This window comes from Anastrepha obliqua, chromosome 1, assembly GCF_027943255.1.
Source record: "Anastrepha obliqua isolate idAnaObli1 chromosome 1, idAnaObli1_1.0, whole genome shotgun sequence".
Lineage (NCBI taxonomy): Eukaryota > Metazoa > Arthropoda > Insecta > Diptera > Tephritidae > Anastrepha > Anastrepha obliqua.
The window spans coordinates 116,140,733-116,161,006 of record NC_072892.1 but is presented as its reverse complement, the minus strand read 5'-3'; the positions used below and the strand labels follow the sequence as shown (position 1 = coordinate 116,161,006).

The window sequence follows — 20,274 nt, the reverse complement described above, 5'->3', positions numbered from 1 at the left end:
AGTGGAGATTTATAATTCGTGTCTGTTTTAGTAGCGGTGCACACTTTGTTTCCCCCTGCACTGAGTCACGATGCGCAAAGTGTAGAGGTTGGACTATTCAATCGCCCAAAAAATATAGGGTTTTTCAATAGGTGCGCTTCAACTTTTTTCCGATAGGGAGGGCGAACGACGCAATATTTTTTATTTTTCGCTTGTCATTTGTAAACTTCATTAGTATACATTTCATCATGGAATGCTACACACTTGAGCAACGATTGCAAATCGTGCAAATTTTTTATGAAAATAATCGTTCTGTTGCTGCTACTTTAAGAGCATTACGGCCATTTTACGGTCCATTTAACAAGCCGTCCCGTTTTGGGGTTATGTGAAGTCATTGGTCTACAGTAACAAGCCGGCGACGATTTGTGAGCTCAGAGCCAATATTGAACGCGAAATTGCTGGAATTTCGGCCGATTTATGCAAAAGAGTGGTCGAAAATTGGGTTCAACGATTGGACTTCGTTAAACGTGCACGCGGTGGTCATGCAAAAGAAATCGAATTTCATACTTAAATGTATATGTTCAAACTCGATAATAAAAAAAAAATTAGTTAAAAAAGTCAAACCGTTTGTATTTTATTCAAAAAAGTTCAAAAGTTGAAGCGCTCTTACTGAAAAACCCTATACTAGTAATTCAATTCTAATTCAAATTGCATAGATACATACATACATACATACATACATACATACATTCGTATTTATTAACGGTGCACAATCTGCAATAAAACCCGATAGAAGAATTTTTTCAAGCAATCAGTTAACAAAAATATGAAGTCAACCCAGATCGATATCGAGTGGCCATAATTGCTTGCGTTTTTATAATGCACAACAACATATTCTTGTCAGCACGAGATAATTGTCCTTATCATTTGCAATAAAATTTGTTTTAAACAGTAGATAAGCCATTAAGTTGCCTAACTATAAATGTCTATGCTGACACATATCAACATCAGTTTAAGACTTAACCACCTCAAACTGCTGTCAGCAGTCCGATCGGTGGAAATACGAGTACACAGCTCAAAAGGTTAGCACTTCAAAAGGTATTGGCACATAGCAAAACATAAAACACTTCAAATAATGAAGTCAAAATTGTGTAGAATTTGTGTTTTGAAAAAAGCATATGCAAACATAAAAATTGGGTATTCATTCAAAAGCTTAGCGAAATTAAGAAAAGCTTAAAAAAGTGTATTGAAATGAGAATTTTCATAATCTGAAATAAATTGTGAATCTAAATAATAAATAAAAATAAGTGCAATAATGCGTCTATTGGAGTTATTATTCCGATGGTTGTGTCACCAATGAAATCACATGAAATACAAAAATATAATTTTTTTTTTCTTAAATCGGTTTCCTCCCGTTAGTCCTCGGTAACTCTTCAGCTGCGTTGCCATAAAAAAAACATTGTGAATAGTGTTTATGGTGCCGTATAGTATAGCTAATTACGTGCAATTTTGATTTCGTCGACTCCGTTCAAGCATTTTTTATGTTCAAATAGTCGAAGTTGACCGGCACGTTAGTAGTCGCAACATCGCCCAGAACCTAAAGATGGGCCATAACACAGTTTTAAACCATTTACGCGAACATCTTACGCAAAAATAATGGATTTATTTCCCCCCCACACTAAAATAAATTACTTTATGGAATATTTCGATGAAGGATGAAAACAATCTCAAAAATTTTTATAATAATTTATACCTATTTTTGCAAAGTTTATGACAAATAATTTTTGAAAAAAGTAAAAAAATATCGCTCGGAAATTATGAATAACAAATAACTACCAGTGTCGAGGCGAAAGTATCATTGTTATGAATATAATGATCGAATTTTAAGTTAATTAAAAAAAATGGAAATATTGTGTTAGAAGAAAACATGAAAAGTGCTCGAAAAGTGTTAATAACAATTAAACTATTTAATACAAAACATAGTTCCACTAACTTAAAACTTATTGTTTTGTGAAAGAGACTTCAACACTCGAGAAATTATGAATTTTTTTCGTGCATTAAACTTTGCCATGTAATATTTCATATAGTATTAAGGTACCGTTTAAAGCAAAAGGGAAGTTAAATTTTTCGAAAATTATATAATGAGAATCACGTAATGAAGAGGTGTAAGGGTGTATTTCTGTAAAAGTTATATGCGGTCACTTATTATAATTAAATGATTTTGTCTGCTGCTATTTAATTTTAATTTTATTTAAAGATTTTATGCATTCGATTGCAGTTGACTAAAAAAATATTGTCAGCTATTCATGACAGATATTTTTAGGCGACACATAAAGCGCGGTAAAGTGGAATATTCATAGGATACAATGGGAAAAATTATTGAGAGAATTATCTGCTAAAGGGGATATCATCTTTTGCAGAAGATAAAGGTATTTTATCCTCATACCAGTTCGGCTTATTCCGGCGGGATTTCCTGCTCAACAACGGATGCTATCAAATGCGTGGTGACAGTAGCAACCGAATTCATTGGGGGCAAGAGATTGTATTGCGGGAAAAAATAATATTACGCTGTGGTAACTCTGAATGTTGAAAATGCTTTTAACATATGCTATAGAACGTATGTATGACGGTATTCTAAGATTGAATATGCCTCCTGGATCCTAAGCCATTGGATGCGCGGATGACATCTCGGTGGTAATGGTAGCAAAACACATCCAAGATATTAAGAGGATCGCCAGGGAATCTGTAACTAGGATCAACTGTTTGTGCTCAGTTTTAATAAGCAGCAGGAAGGCAGTAAAATTTATGAAGGTAAATGTTGGGACTGTAACTATCAAATCAATGCTCGCTTTCAAATACCTAGGGGTGATGATTGATAGTCGTTTAAGCTTTGAAACTCATCTAGAATATGCTGTGAAAAAGGCATCGATTGTACAGGCCTGTCTGCACGAATAATTTCAAATAACGGTGCACCTAGCCATAGTAAAAGATACTATATAATAGAGTTGTCAGCTTGGTCCTTTTATACAGGGCACCGATTTGGGCTGATGCTTTGAACATAAACAACTATTCAAGAAAACTAATATCCAACTACCGGTTAAGCACTTTGTGGACTATTTGCAGCTTCCGTACGATTTCTAATGACGCTTTCTTCGTCATTTCAGGATTAACATCGGTCGACATTTTGGCAAAAGAAATGAAGACAGTATATAAAAGTAGAATAAATACGTCGTTCGATCGCCCACTGGCAATATCGGTGTAACAGATCACCTAAATGTACATGGACGCACCTTTACAACGAGATTAGAAAGGAACCATGGGAAGCCATAGAATCCACTTACGACGTAACTCAATTCCTTTCATTGCAAGGGTTATTTCAAAAATATATCCATAGATTTGGCCATGACAGTTCATCAAATTGCCCAATCTGCACAGCGAAGGAAGAATATATTGATCATGTCTTATTCCATTATTGTAGACTTTAGGCTGAAGTCAGCTAAGAATTGGAAAGGAATCTGTGCGCATGTAACACACATTCGTAATGATCTAAGACGCGCGGAGTTTCGTAGGTGTTAACATTAATTAAGAGTCTTTGAGCTAACCAGCCTCTTGAGGTCATACCTTTTGGCAGTTTCGCAGGAAGGGTTGTAGATTGTGGAGCATTGTTTAGTACGTAGATGTAGGTGTCGGCGGCCGCCGTAGCCGAATGGGTTGATGCGTGATTACCATTCGGAATTCACAGAGAAAACGTTGGTTCGAATCTCGGTGAAACCAAAATTAATAAAAACATTAATAACGGTCGCCCCTCTGCCATGAAAAAGCTCCTCATAAAAATATCTGTCGTTCGGAGTCGGTTTGAAACTGTAGGTCCCCCCATTTGTGGAACAACATCAAGACGCACCACACAAATAGGAGGAGGAGCTCGGCCAAACACCCAAAAAGGGTGTACGCGCCAATTATATATATATATAGATGTAGCTGTCAGGCTACAAGTCGTTCATACTGCTATGCCGGTATAGCAGTACTCATGAGAGTTTTCTCTCCACGGACGTCATCCGTCATCCCCGAAAAAAGTGGGAATACTATATACGGCGAACTCTTAGATTATATGTAGAGCGAAATTCAGGTTAAACTTATAAGTATTTTTGGAACCTCCATCAAGTTTCTCAAATGCAGCCATAATGCAAGAGATATTCGGGACGAAAACGAAACTCATAAACAAATTTCAAAATACCATAGACTGGAAACAGAACATTGAGGAATTACCGACAGTTATGAAGGGCTGAAAAAGGAATATACAATATTATAGCAACCTGATAGAGAAAAATGTGAAATTTATTAACAATTGCGACACTTGTAATAGGTCAAAATATGATTGAAACCTATTAAAGCTAAACTTTTTATTACAGAAACACCAAATTCTTATAGATGCCTATGCAATAATATAATAAAAACCTTTATTGAAAAATAGTCTAAGTTTGCAAGAACATATCATTTATCACAAACGACTCCGCTTATTTACGGATAATGAGTTTAATTCTATAAATGTAAAAGAAGGATTTGATGTATATTTCACAAAATCAAATAACCACACTGGCAATTCTGATGTGGGAAGACGATTTGGTTCACTCTCAAAAAAATGTTAGGTAGTGGAAACAGAAAATTCTTCGTTATCAACAGAAGCAAGAGTTTTCAAATGTATTGCATACTATAATAAATCAATTCACTCAACAACAAAAGAAAGACTATTGGATATAATAGAGGGCAAAACCGATAACTCATTAGTAAAAAGTCGTATAGAAGTCATAGAACAATAAACAAAATTAACCAGACTCGAGAAGATTATAAAAATGAACTGACTGGAGGCTATGCGAAAAACTATAAAGCACTCAGGCATAAATATGAGCACAGATATAAAAAACTTAAACATAATTATATTCATTCAGGTAACATTGAACGGGAAACCAAATATGCAAGTCAACTGGTTAATATTGATAACGATCAGCCTACTAACACAGACCAAAATGGCACTATGATGACTACAGGTAACACCGATAGCTGAGAACGTAGGTTACACATAGAACAAATACCATTCGACATGTTATTTATCCAGTGGAGTTAATTAACATTATAAACACCCTTGAGCAAAATATAGGTAAAATAGTTATAAGTCTACCAAATGAAATTGTCATAAAGGCGGGAATTAATTCAGTTCAGGCAAAAATAATTCAATAGTGAAACAAAACGAAACTGAGGAGGGTGATTTAATGAAATAGGACCAATCTAAAAATAGTTATATTGAACTATGGATGACAATGATGGGAAAGCAATTTTAGCGCATCTAAATGTTATCAAATAAAATTACCCCAATGCAATTGCAAATCTCAGTAATCAAATTTCTATTAACAATGGTATATTTTAGAAAAATAAAAAGCACAAAGGTGTGTCAGTGTATAATCATTACCATTTTATTTGCAGTATATACATAGATATATGCATAGAATATATATGTACATAGAAATATATATGTAATATAAATTAATGATTAATAATTTAGTTACCTTTTAGTTGGCTGACACGTTCTGATGCTTGGAATTCGAAAATCGCAGTGAAAGTTATGATTAAAATTGAAGTGAAAGTAACCTCGCCGAACAACGTTTAACACGGTAAACGTTTTAACTGTTCGGCGGGGAAATGCCTTCACGTTGCAGCGACTGGAAACGGTGGTTAGCAACAGTCGGAACGGTAGGCGCAGTTACCATTAGGGTGGCTAAAAATGAATATTAAATATTAGGGTGTGGCCTAAACAACAACTCATTGCACGCAGAAATAAAATCAATTAAACACTGAAGGACTTCGAGTTCAGTCATAGTGAAATAACCAGAAAATTACTCTACATGGACCAATTGTTAAACTTCAAGTTTTTAGAAAGCAAATACAAGATAATATAGCATCGGCAAAGAATAATATTTTACAGCCAGCCATATTAGGTTAGGTTAGGTTGACCTGGCTGGCTTAAAGCCATCACATGGACCTATTGATCCTTAGTATTACCAGATGGAGCTAGACCCTTACGTTTCTTTGTATATAGTAGACATCTTGTAATATGTCTGCATCTTTTGCGAATCTAAGTAAACTTTGCAGCTCTATCCCCGAGAGGTATTCTAACTTCTCATATTAAAAAGCTCCTAAGCATATTAAGCTGGTTCTAGCTAAGGCAGGGCAAGAACATAGAAGGTGTTCTAGCGTTTCCCTCTCTTCTAGTTCATTGCAAAATCTGCAGCTACTGTTGTTTGTAGTTCCTATCTTGTATGCGTGCGCCTCTAGCAAATTGTGGCCCATCAGCAAACCCACTATAGTTCTGCTTTCTTTTCTAGACAGAGCTAGTACGAATCGGACGTATTTATCTGCACTCTGTGTACACATGATTTTCGCGGTTTATTCCACCTTCTATCTATCCGTATTTTCATGTCCGCGGCGATGCCGTATTTAAAGATTTCAGTATGTCGTTTTCTTGTACGAATTGTCTGTAAATAGTGTTTGTGGCATTCTCATCTACAATTTCGTTTCCTGCAATGCCCTTAACCCGGGTACCCTATGGATATGCAACCGTCTGTCTGCGGCTAATCTCTCTATGGCTTTCCTGGTTTTTGGAACATTTTTAGATGAAATTTCATAAGTGTTTATTGCTTTTATCGCCGCTTGGCTGTCAACGTCAGTATATATTTATTTTGGAGTTGCTCGATGTCTTTGCGAATGCTATTTCCGCAGCCTTACCTACAGTAAAGACTTCTGCTTGAAAGATACTGCAGTGGTCAGGAAGCTTACATGGCTGCATGATACCTAGCTCTGCGCAATAGATCCCTGCCTTCTCCCCTACTTCGTCCAACATTTTCGAGCCATCAGTAAATATTATATATTAAAAGTATTTAGGTGTCATACCTTTTTTCCATCCCTCTTCTTGTATTGTTGTTCGGGATTTCTTTACCCAATTGCATTTCCATGTCATATAGTCCGTTTGGACCCTATAACAAATGCCTATTGAATTATGTCCTAATGTTTTACAGGTAAATTCGCCTGTCGCGCTGAGTCTTACGGCGGATTTAGCTGCTAGACAATCCGCCTCAATATTAATCGGTGACAAGTTGAGTATTCTTTCAAGCGCTATCGTTGGAGTAGTTCTCAATGCACTTGTTGTGCAGAGTGCACCAAGATGTTGAATACTTTCCATAGGCTTTTTATATGTCGGTTTTCTTAGCGCAGTCCCACACCAGAGCGCCGTATAGTAATATTGGCTTTACTATAGCTGAGTAGCACCAATATATTATATTATAGCAGGAGATAGACCCCATGTAACTCCCAGCATCTTTTTACATGCCCTTATTATTTTGCAACCCATCCAGTTCTTTATCCCTGAATAAAAAGCGGGTTCTGTATTCGTTGTGCTTAAGCCCCTTAAAATGGCTTCTCTCGACACATTGTTGAATGCACCACTAATGCCTAGAAATACTCCTAAAGCATATTCCTTGTACTCTAGAGCTTTCTCTATAGCTAACGCTGGTGAGTGTAACGCAGTCTCTGTGGATCTGCCTTTAGTATTTGCGTGTTGTGCCTTAGACATAAAGTCTGACATCCAATTTTCTCTGATATGTCCGTCACCGATTTTCTCAAGCGTTTTCAGAAGAAATGAGGTCAAACTAATGGGCCTATAGTCCTTTGAGAGCATTGGATTGTTCGTACCCGCTTTCGGTATATATACAACCCTTGCTTCTCTCCAGATAACAGGTATATAGTTAAGCCTCGGACATCCTGTGTATATCGCTTTTAGCCATGGTACCAAAAGATCGCTCATCTTTTTCCATCTATGCCTGACGATTTAAATGGGTCAAAAGTGTTTAATGCCCATTCTATTTTTGGATTGTAATAAACTCTTCCGTGATGTTTGCTACGTTATCTCTCAAGGGATCGTGATCTAAGTAGTCTATGCATCCTGGAAAATGCGTGATGGCTAGATCTTGTAGTGATTCTTCACAACTATCAGTCCAGTCTCCGTTAGTTTTGCGAATTAAATTGGACGTGGTGGAATGTTTCAATAACAGTTTCCTAAAGGGTGTACGCGCCAATTATATATATACGAGTATATATATAAGCCTAGCCGCTTCGTTTGTACTTTCTATACTGCCACAGAAGTCTTTCCATGATTCTCTTTTGGCCCTACGTATCTCTTTCTTATACGTACGTCGTAGATCGTTATATTCCTCCCAGTAGGATTCATTGTCGGCTGCCCATGCCAGCTTATAGAATTCTAATACGCTTCGCCTTTTTGATTCCAGCTCCTTGTTCCACCAAGGTGGCTTTGATTTGCGTTTTAAGCGTAGGGAGTGCATGCTGCGTGATATGCTTTATTAAGTGCCCTTGTCACTCTCTTCCAGATCAACACAAGAGCTGAACCTGCGAGGTCTCAATGGTTTTTGCATGAGCGATTTCCTAAACAGATGCCAGTTTGTATTTCTAGAATTTTTGAAGGTATAGCTCTTTAGCTTGGGCGTGAATGTTATTCTGAAATGTATGTAGTATCTGTGATTGGAGAAAGAAGGCGTTAATAACACTCTCCAATCTTCCACCATCGTAAGGTTATTAGTAAAAGTTAAGCCTAGAACAGTTTTCGAGGTGGGCCCAATATGTGTTGGTTCCTCACTACGGTTTGGTACATCTACGCTAATTTGTGAAATAAAATTGAATAGGGACTCACCTCGATCGTTTATGTCGGAGCTTCCCCAGATGGTACGATGTGAGTTTCCATCGGATCCTACGACAAGCGCGAGCTTCCTTCCCTGAACAAATTGGGAAGCTCGTCCGGCGGTGTCTCCTTTTCGTGTGACATGTAGCAGGACCCAAGAAGTAAAGCTTTATTCTTGCAGTCCTGGATTGTCACCACTGTCAGGTCATCTGTGGAGAGATTAGTATTAAAGTTGGAACATACACTTTTCTTAACGAGTATCACTGCTCTTACCCTACTTGTAGCGATCGGGAAGTATGTATTGTAGTTTGGTGAGTCTAGTCCAGACACCAGGTTTCCCGAACCAATCCATGGTTCCTGGACCAGAGCCACACCGTAGTAAAGTAGGGAAGAAATTTTAACGTATAACGTAAGACTTTTATATGTTGAAATTAATATAAATGGGCGTGATGAAATACGTGAACAAGTCCATTATAATAAAGATAAAAATACCAAACAATAATGTGTTGACTGATTTAAATCTAATAACGCCTATGCCCAACAAAAATAACTTAGAGATTCAAGAGGAGAATGAATGCGTCGAAATAATTTTGATAAATTTGAAAATAAGCCACATTGTATTTTTACGGAATCATGCAAATTACAATTTAACTATGAAACCTGACTCGAAATACTAAATGAGGAGACCGTTATTGTGAAAAATTAAAATGACTGCGAAATAAAATTGTTAAATGTCACTCTTTATAGCTAAAGACACATATTTGCTGTAAAATACTAGGTTGCTTAATATATTAAGTTTTGCGATTCGATAAGAAAACACAATTTTATGGCTTGAAAAACACTTTGTTATTCAGTATAGTCTCCCCGAAAATCAACCCACTTATTCCAGGGAGACTCCAATTTATGAATTCCATTCCGGAACTGAGAATCTGGAAGAGTTGCAAATACGATTCCCAGCTGTATTAACCTCAACATTTTTGCAAAACGTTTTCTACGCATGAATTTTTTTAGGTGCGGAAGGAGATATACGTCTCTAGGGGTTAAATCTAGTGAATACGGTCGATGCTCCAACAGTTTGTATTTTAACATGTGTATTTCCGCCTTTATAAAAATAATCTTTTTCCTTTTCCATGAATTTTTCACTTCAGCTGATCTAAACGCTTACAATAGTATTCAGAATTTATAATTTTACCAGTTTGCAAATAATCCACAAACAAAATTCCTTTCGCATCCCAAAAACTGGTGATAACACCTTCATGGCCAATTTCGAACACGTTTCCGAGGCGAAGAACCAGATTCACACCACTCTTTAGCCTCTTTTTTTGATTTAGGATCATGATGATAACCCAAATCTCATCAATAGTGATGAATCGATACAAAAAATTTACTTTATCCTCTCAAAAACACGCTAAATGTTGCTGAGAAAGTCGCATTCGAATGTATTTTTATTCCTTTGGTAGCACACAGCTTTCTGAAACCCAATACTTCAGTCAAAATATTGCTTATACTGCCCACGAAGATGTCTAGGACTTCTAATAAATCTCTTTCAGTCACTCGCCGATACGAGATCTTGTATTTTTTCTACGATTTCTGGTGTTGTTGCTGGTTGTGGGTCGTCTTTAGGCCTTGTACGACCATGTTTAACTGTGCTAATTGACGGCGAAAACACCTTATACACTTTCAAAATTCATTAATTTGCTTTGCTTTTAAACCTCGCAAAAATAAAAATTCAATCATTGCACGATACTTTATTTTTGCCATTATAGAAACAAAGAATGAAATGACAGATTGAACTGAAACATCACATACGTTCATTGAAGAGTGTACGAACATATTAAAAACAATTAAAGCAAGTAGCAACGCCCACTCTTATCGAACCGCAAAACTTATTGAACAATGAATAAATGATAAAATACTAGATCCAAGCAGTAGTTGTAATCAAATATTTACAACAGATATTACATTCGAAGATATAAAAATATAAAAATAAATAATTGACGCGTACACTTCTATTAGCTGCTTGGCTGAGCTGCTCTTCCTATTTGTGGCTGAGCTGCTCCTACATTTGTTCCACGAATGTAGGGACCTATAGTTTTAAGCCGACTCCAAATAGCAAATGGTTTTTTATGTGAAGTGTTTTCATGGCCGAAATACACTCCGAGGTTTGTCATCGTTTGCCGAGGGGCGACCGCTATTAGAAGAAACTTTTTCTATAACGAAGATTCGAACCTGCACTTCCAAATCACACACCAGCCAGTTCAGCTACGGCAGCCGCAGATATACAAATTAAAAATTTGGAAAATTTAAAAGTTATAAAAGTACTAAAGTTTCACAAAAGTGTGGGGCTTGGATAGACATAATTCTCATCTCTCTTATTGTATTCATAATTATAATCGCTCTTTATGTTATTAAAAAGAAGAAAAGTCCCGCCAGATACTCGCTTTCCTGTAGACTTAAGTAAGTAAATACGATTATGCAAGTCCTGCTTTAATTTGCTCTAGTAATTCCATTTTTTTTTTTTTTCAAATAAACCGAAAGAATTTGAGTAGTTTAATTAAAAACAATAAGACTAAGACTGCCATGCTAAGAAGACAACTAAGACTGCCATGCTAAAAAAGAAGAAGACGACTTATAAAAACTTCTTAGCCGTGCGAAAAAAGATGATATTTGAATAAAATCTTATTTGGCTAAGCATGACAAAATTATATAAACATATCGCAGGTGTTTGAAAAGAGAATGGTTAATGGCGAAATCATCTGCTTTCCTTCCATGCAAAAATTTATATTTGTTGAAATCGACTTTTGACAAATAGTGGGACGTGGGACAAATAGTGATATTGGCGTAGTCGGAACTATTGTTTTTTTGTATTTAATTTTTTGAACAGAATTTATAGAGAAGTAGAGTCGCGAATATTGGGCAGTTGCAAGCTTAAAAACAAATGTTTAGCTTAGTTTAAGAATAAGCTTGGAATCAACCTGACAAAGTTCGGTAATTTATAAAAATAAAATTTAAAATAACAAAACTACAATATATTAAAGATTATTTTGGACAAACATAATTCAAACAAACGTCTAAAATATTATTTCAATCAATGCATTTTTGGACACACTGCATTAATCATCATTATTTTGCAGGGAAGTCCAGATTTTGGGGGTGAAAAATCGAAAGTTCTAATCTCAAACTGTTTTCTGAGGTTGTAATAAGTAATAGGGTACAAAATAGGACGCATTGATTACTTTTTTTTTTTTTTTTTTTAAATATTGAAAAAATTTAAAATCCACCAAAATTTATCACATCTTCGATAAGCAAAGTAATAAATAGTGAAAGTAGATTGCATTGTAAATATTGTGTTTTTAAATCGTAAAGGGCTTAATAAAAACTATTTTCCTGTTCTTTTGCATATAAATTTAAAGATATTGATGTGAGGAGAACAAACTGGCCTGAAAATCTATTGTACCCTCCCTTTTGCATGGTCATATCACATGATCAATGAAATGTTGTTACAGAATTAAGTTCGATTGTTCATAGAATTTCAATTTTCGATAACTAAAGCTTTTATTTTCATTAGCTAATTCATTTTTAAATAAAGGGTGGTTCAATTTCAAGGGCCGATGTTGAATGTGAACCTAAACAGCTAAACGTCAACGACACCGTTGGACTTCTTTCCTTGGGGTTATTTGAAAGCAAAGGTATACATCGATAAGCCAGCAACAATTCAAGAGCTAAAGGATGAGAGAATTCGGCACATTAACGGCATAGAACCTCAATTATGCCTCAGCGTCATCGAAAATTTGGACCATCGGATGGAGGTGTGCTGCCGAGGCTGCGGCGGCCATTTGGCCAATATTTTGTTCCATACGTAATTGAGCCATACCAATTTTATCATATTAAAGAGAAATGACAATAATTTCCTAAAAAAATTGTATTTTATTCAAAATCAACACCGGGCCTTGAAACTTCACCACCCTTTATAATCATCATTATATCAACCTTTCAACCAGTTTCTTGATTTTCTTTATGTTTATTTTTTATCTTTATAAAATTGTAGCTCATTATCTAACAAAAAGCATATAAATTCTAGTTTCGAGCTTTTTAAAAAAATACATATCCTCTCCTACTCCACGGTTTTTAACAAAAATTTCTAGAAAACTATTTGGCATGCAGTTTTATAGCTCATTAATTTTTAGTATCTTGCAATAAAAGTTTGAAATTGGTCAAAATGGTTTTTTATAATTATTTTCCAATTTGGTGTTGAGTATTTCCATCATATAAAGAAAAATTTCGAGCATTTGTGCATTACGTGTAATATGTATGTATGTATGTATATAAATTTCAGATGTCAAAACTGTACCTCATTGCCGCGGTAGTGGCACTTTTGAGCGTCACCGTTCGCGCCCATCCATTCGAAGAGCTGAATGAAGTGACTGGAAATGAAGTGACTGGAAGAGCAACTGCTTCAGATGGCGAGGACTATCGTCTACCAACCATAATTCAACCATGGAATTACACACTCAAATTGGCACCATATCTGCAAGAAAGTGATGGCAACAAGCGATTCACATTTGATGGTGAAGTTACCATCCAAATTAATTCAACTGAAGCCACAAAAACACTAATTTTACATACGAGAAACTTAAATTACACAACCCGCGAATATTGGTCAGAATCTAATGCGACTAAAATCAATTTGGACAATTTCGAATGGAATAGTGTGACTCACAAAATACAATACAATTTGAGTACAGAGTTGGAAGCTGGTAAAACTTATTACCTACATTTCATCTACAATGGCACCATGGATGATGATATGTATGGCTTCTACCGCAGCTACTATGTTGATTCCAATAATGTCACCAAGTAAGTGAAACCAAACATTTTAAACTAAACGATTGTTTTATTATTATAATATTTTTAATTTGACTTTCGAGCATTAAGAACGCAAAAGTATTCATGAAAAAGAAGTTTAATAGGCCTTTAAGGTTAGAGAAGAACTAAATATATTCCCTTTAAGGGCCGATTGCTTTCTATTACAGATCATTTTATCATGCCAATAAATACATTTTCTTTCTCTTAAAAGCTAATTAAACTTTCGACTCTGCATATAATGCTTGAATATATTTGCTGTGATCACATTCATTGAAAGGCGTTCTTTATCTATTTCTCTTGAAGGGTTCGCATTAATTTTTTGCGTTCTAGTAGGAGCACTGATATTTTTGTGAGAAATATACATAAGAACGATTCTGTCTTCGTCCAAAATTTTGTGAATTGTTTTCTGTTTTATCTTGTAACTGATAAGTAAGTAAAAAATAAACTATCTGGAGTATTCCTACAGCACTTGACTTTAGTTGAAACGATTCAATAATGTCGAAATGGAAAAGTTGCAACCCAGCTCTTCGAAAAGAAATCACAAAGTTGCAAACAAACAGATCATCCTACAGCGCTATTTTAAAACAATTAAACGTTTCAAATACGATTGTTTTTAATGCTTTAGAATATTTTAATACTTTTGTGTGTATAAAACAGCATAAAGAAAACAAAGCACAAAAGACTACTAGGCAGATTGATAGGATGATCGTTGTCAAAACAAAATCCAGAAACAGACATCTATCGAGAAACTTTTGTTCGCCTGGAAAAATCAATAACGAAAAGAACAATTTTGCTTTGATTGACAGATGCAGGACTTCAGGGTCGACTGGCACGAGAGAATCTATTGGTGACAGCATTGCAGCGACAACACCGAATAGAGTTTGTTCAAGAGCCTGGACTCAAAATGAGTAACGTTATATTTGATTCAGCGAAGAAAAGAAAATAAATATAGTTGGTCCAAATGGTAGGAAGTACGTGCGGCGTCCGAAACGAGCAGCATTCGACCCCACGTTCGGCTCACCATTGTGCGGAACAGAATTTACCGGTGATTATGAAATTTCAAAAAAACAATAACCCGAAGCACAATTCTCGTGTGGAAAAAATTTTTTTCAAAGGCAAAAGTGCTCTGGATTGGTCATCTTCGAGTGCCGACTTATTTGGTCCGTGACTACCATGCGGAATTAACAGAAAGAACGTAGGTTCGAATTTCGGCGAAACACCAAAATTAAAGAAAAACATTTTTCTAATAACGGTCGCCTCTCGGCAGGCAATGGCAAACCTCCGAGTGTATTTCTGCCATGAATAATTTCCTCATAAAAATATCTGCCGTTCGGAGTCGGCTTGAAACTGTAGGTCCCTCCATTCGTGGAACAACATCAAGACGCACACCACAAATAGGAAGAGGAGCTCGGCCAAACACCCACAAAGGGTGTACGCGCCAATTATATATACAGGGGGAACGATATGAAGTGTTACCAACTTCACACTCCTTGTATCTGTAAAACAGCTCATGACATCAACGTGAAAATTGTTCTAATGACAGTTCAATATATTGTTTATAGTATAAGCCATCAAAAGCATTTGCGTCTCAGTTTTGTTGATTTGTTTTCTGTGATGGAATTCAAACGTAATAGTGTGATTGCGTTATATTTGGCTGGAAAATCACAACCAGCCATTGTTCGTGAGCTCAGTCACCCCAAAGTGAATAAAATGTTTGTGTATCGCACTATAAAACGTTACAATGATACTGGTAGCATTGCAAATCGCTATGGAGGTGGACCAAAAAATAACGGAACAACGCCAGAAATGTGAAACGGAAAGTGAAGGCTCGACTTAAACGAAATCCACGTCGAATGGGGAAAGAACTGAAAATATCGCAAGACCGCATTCGACGCATATTGAAAAATGAGATCAATCTTTCACCCCAGCAAAAAAAGTTCAGTGCGAAAGAGTAAAGGAGTTGTTGCGCCTACACAAACGTGTCGAATTTCCTAACATTGTGTTTTTTGATGAAAAAAGTTTCCCTATTGAGCAGTCCATAAACACGCAAAACGATCGTGTTTACTTGACCGAACGCTCATACGAGAATTTGAGCCTACGCATGGCCACTCGAAGCAATTCCCCATCGCAAGTAATGGTTTGGGCCGCAGTGACCGCTGGACGTTCTCCAATCCTTTTTATCGAACCTGGTGTCAAAGTGAATGCGACTTATTTTCGGGAAAATGTTTTAGAAGCTGATTTAGAGCCGCGGACACGCAAACATTTCGGTCGTAGACCATGGACGTTCCAACAGAACTCAGCACCGTCTCATAAAGCTCGTGCGAACCAAGAATGGGTAAAAAATCATGTTCCACACGTCATTTCGTCTACACAATGGCTTTCGAATTCGCCAGACGCAAATCCGATGGACTATTCCATCTGGTCCATTTTGGAGAGCAGGGTGAGGACTAAAAAATATGCCAGTATGGATGCGCTGAAAAAAACGAGTATACGAGAATGGGTCAAAATACCTCCAGGTCACATTCGTGCAGCATGCAACTCATTTTTTGACCGTTTGAAGGCTAAAGTCAAGGCAAAAGGTGGTCATATCGAGCTAAAGTGAATATATGTTAAACTTGCAATCATTTTTGGACAACTTTGTGTTTGAAATAAATAAAAACTAATTTATCACAAAAAAGTTATGGTGTTTTGAATAGGTAGCACTTCATATCGTTCACCTTGTATATATAAAGGCGCTGTGCAGCAGAAGTAAAACAAAAATGATTTTCAATTTTTTGACCGTTTGAAGGCTAAAGTCAGGGCAAAAGGTGGTCATATCGAGCTAAAGTGAATATATGTCAAAATTGCAATCATTTTTGAACAACTTTGTGTTTGAAATCAATAAAAACTAATTTATCACAAAAAAGTTATGGTGTTTTGAATAGGTAGCACTTCATATCGTTCACCCTGTATATATAAAGGCGCTGTGCAGCAGAAATAAAACAAAAATGATTTTCAATAGATGATTAAAGTACACATTTCCCTTCACCTGAATTTTTTCTCAAAGGATTTTCGAATTGTATTAACTTTTGTACATGAAATAAAAAAATTTATATTTTTCTTAGATAAAAAGACTGGTGCAAATTGAAAACCTTTTAAATTTATAAACTGAAACCTAAAATGAAAACCATTTACCAGCGATTTATTGAAAAAAATCTCAAGTAGAGAAAACTGTGCATCGTTCTTAAGTATTTTTCAACAGTTGTATATGTATAGGTTATTTTGTATTGATAATACCGAAATTCATAGTTAGATTTAAAGTGAAGAAAAGCGAAGTGAAATTTATTGACAAAAAATCAACGTTATGACCTTAAGCTCTTAACTCCTGTGCGGTGGGCTAGGACATACTCCAAATACTAATTTCTTGAGCTGATTTATTATTCTTATTTATATACACTCCATCAATACCTCAAGAATAGAGGCTCTCTATTGTCTGTACACGAGTATAAATGTAATTTATTTTGTTTCCAGATGGATTGGTTCTACACAATTTCAACCTAATCATGCGCGACGTGCCTTCCCTTCATTCGACGAACCAAAATTTAAGGCCACCTTCGACGTTACAATCAGACGCCCCAAAAACTTGACCTCTTTTGGCAATACCCGTATTTCGACAACAGTCACTGATGGGTAAGTTTGTACTAAAGGGTTTCCAAATAAATATTGTAAATCCTGCAAATATTTAACCTTCAAATGAACACAATTATTTAAAGTATTAAAGCTTTTAAGACATCTCCTTATCGGGAAACCCTTTGCTTATATGCACCTATTTATTACTTATGCATTCAAAATTTTGATATTACAGAGACTATGAGGAAGATATCTACGGAACAACTCCATATATGTCCACCTATCTATTAGCCTTCATCGTGTCCGAGTTTACGCAGCGCAAAAATGATAATTTCAGCGTAATTGCACGACCTGAGTATTATAATCAAACTGAATATAGTTTCAATGTCGGCCAAAGTATTTTAAAAGAATTAGGCGACTACTTTGGTATTGACTATTTTAAAATGGGTAATGATAAAATGGATATGGCTGCCATTCCCGACTTTTCTGCCGGAGCAATGGAAAACTGGGGTCTATTAACCTACAGAGAGCGTACATTGCTTTATGATTCAAACTCCACAACGGATAGTGCCAAACAATCTATTGCCGCATTAGTGGCACATGAGCAGACTCATATGTGGTTCGGTGATCTGGTGACGTGCGACTGGTGGAGTTACACATGGTTGAATGAAGGATTCGCACAATATTTCCAATACTTTGGCACACATATGGTAGGTATTAGGTGTTAAATGGGCGAACCATGTCCCCTTATAATTCTATATATCTCGCTGCAGGTTGAAACTGATATGGCTTTAGATAAGCAGTTTGTAGTCAATCAATTGCAACCAGTTATGTCCATGGACGCCACGAATAGCACCAATCCTATGAGTGATGAAGACACTCACACACCCTCCGACATAAGCCGTATGTTCAATAGCATTTCCTATAACAAGGGTGCCTCCTTTATCCGGATGGTAAAACATGCTATGGGCGAGGTTAACTTCAAAACTTCGTTGCAAACCTATCTCAAAACTTAGTATGTATTTGTATCATCAAAGTAGCTTGAATAGGTGCTAACTAAACTTAACAACTTTCAATCTTTTTCTCTAGCCAATACAATAACTCCATTCCAATTTATCTTCTTCAAACTTGGCAAAATTATTGGCCTGCTTCAACCAAACAATACTCAGAGGCTGTGTTTAAGAGCTTCACGGAGCAAGTCGGCTATCCCGTCGTGACAGTAACACTGTCTAGTGACAAGAAATCGTTCAGCGTTAAACAGTCACGCTTTATGCTCAAGGATCAGAGCACCAGCAACACTTCTTTACTTTACACCATACCAATTTCCTATACGACCAGCGAAGAAAACAATTTTGAAAACACAACTCCTGATTTCTATTTGAATGCTACAACATTGGCATCAAATATAACCCTAAACAACAGCGTGGATTGGATCATTCTTAACATACAAGAGACTGGCTACTATCGCGTCAACTATGATCAGAGTACTTGGAGTTCTATATACGCAGCGCTGCACTCCTCGAACTGGAGTGGTATTCATGAACTGAATCGTGCTCAAATAGTCGACGATCTGCTCAACCTGGCTCGTGCTAATGTTCTCGAGTACGACGTAGCACTTAATGTACTCGAGTATTTGGAGAGTGAAATCAATTACCTACCATGGACTTCCGCCTTCAATGGATTTACTTTCATTAACACTCGTCTGGGCAATGATACTGAGAGTTTCTACTCTTACATTATTGAACTTACTGAGACAGCATACAATCAACTCGGGTTCGATGAACGCTCGAACGATACCGCATTAGATATCTATAATCGTGCTAAAATTTTATCTTGGTCTTGCAAAGCTGGTCGCACAGAGTGCATTCAAAAGTCACAAGAACATTTTGCCAAAATTGACACGACTCCAGTACCAGTGAATATCCGTTCAGTTGTGTACTGCAATGCTCTGCGTTATGGCAATGAATCTAATTACGATAAACTTTTCAACAAATTTTTGACAAGCACTTCTGCCACGGAGCAAAACTTGATTCTCAGTACACTGGGATGTGTGAAAAACAGTACACTGATTGAGAAGCACTTCTGGGCCATTGTGAGCGATCAAATTCGTCTCCAGGATAAATCTACTGCAATGAGCAGCCTGTACACCGACAACAATGAAAATGTGGATCAAGTCTTCGAATTAGTTACCACAAACTACGACCAACTTGCAACTTCGTAAGTATTGTGTTTATACATATAAACTTATTGCAAAAAGTGTGTGTTATTAAACCGTTTTTTTTTGTTTTTTTACAGGATGGGCAGTTATTCCTCCGTCGCCACAATTATTGCCAATATTGCTGCTCGTTTTACTACTCAAGAGCAACTACAGAAATTGAAGACGTTCAACGAAAATAACATGTCCAACTTTGGTAGTTCACAGTCAACATTGGTGGCAGCAGAAAGCACTGTTGAATACAATTTGGGATGGGCTGGCGACAGATTAGTAAGCTTCACGAGCTATTTGGTGAAGCGCAAGGCAAACGATGCTACTACTAATACAGTTGCCGTACTAACATTAATTGTATGTGCTGTCATTGGACGTTTCCTGCAGTAAATTTCGCTAGCGCTTTCATATCTACCTAGAAATACATATGTACATAAAAGTGCCTTGGCCAGAAGTATTAGACACCCTATTAATTACCGAATCTTTCGTTTTAAAAAGTGAAGTAGTGATCTTTTATTAATAAATCTGTACAAATAAAATTAATTAGTGATAAGAGCATTAATATTGAGTATGTCCATCCTTTGACTTGATAACAGCACCAGTCATCTAGGGTATACTGCATACAAACTTTGCAAATTCGGCTGTATGGCGCTCCTCTTGCGAATGAAAGAATTTTTCAGGGCTATTTACAATGTTAGGCTGTATTCCTCTGTCTTACTTTTTAAAATAACCCGCATGTGGCCTATGGGGCTTAGATTTGGAGATTGTGCTGGCCAATCTAACAAAAACATTGTTATTGTCTCTAAACTAATGCGTCGTAGTCGCTGTTTTGTGACAAGATGTGTTGCCTTGCTGGAACTGAACTTCACCTAAA

The 20,274-nt window shown here is 36.5% G+C and overlaps 1 protein-coding gene across 1 annotated transcript; it reads left to right on the top strand.

The window, feature by feature from the left end:
- The first annotated feature begins 970 nt into the window (after positions 1-970).
- Positions 971-19,869, top strand: LOC129235972 (membrane alanyl aminopeptidase-like). The gene is made up of 7 exons (XM_054870075.1): positions 971-1,061; positions 13,056-13,576; positions 17,096-17,254; positions 17,430-17,904; positions 17,968-18,209; positions 18,284-19,411; positions 19,490-19,869. Exons 2-7 carry the CDS (start codon positions 13,056-13,058, stop codon positions 19,788-19,790), a joined length of 2,826 nt encoding a protein of 941 aa, XP_054726050.1. The 5' UTR covers positions 971-1,061; the 3' UTR covers positions 19,791-19,869.
- Positions 19,870-20,274: the final 405 nt, after the last annotated feature.

Bases quoted from the DNA above. Each gene is read 5' to 3' on its own strand.
- LOC129235972 (XM_054870075.1), top strand. From the start codon at position 13,056: ATGTCAAAACTGTACCTCATTGCCGCGGTAGTGGCACTTTTGAGCGTC. The intron at 17,255-17,429 runs GTAAGTTTGTAC...TTGATATTACAG, and splicing joins TCGACAACAGTCACTGATGG to AGACTATGAGGAAGATATCT. The intron at 19,412-19,489 runs GTAAGTATTGTG...GTTTTTTTACAG, and splicing joins TACGACCAACTTGCAACTTC to GATGGGCAGTTATTCCTCCG.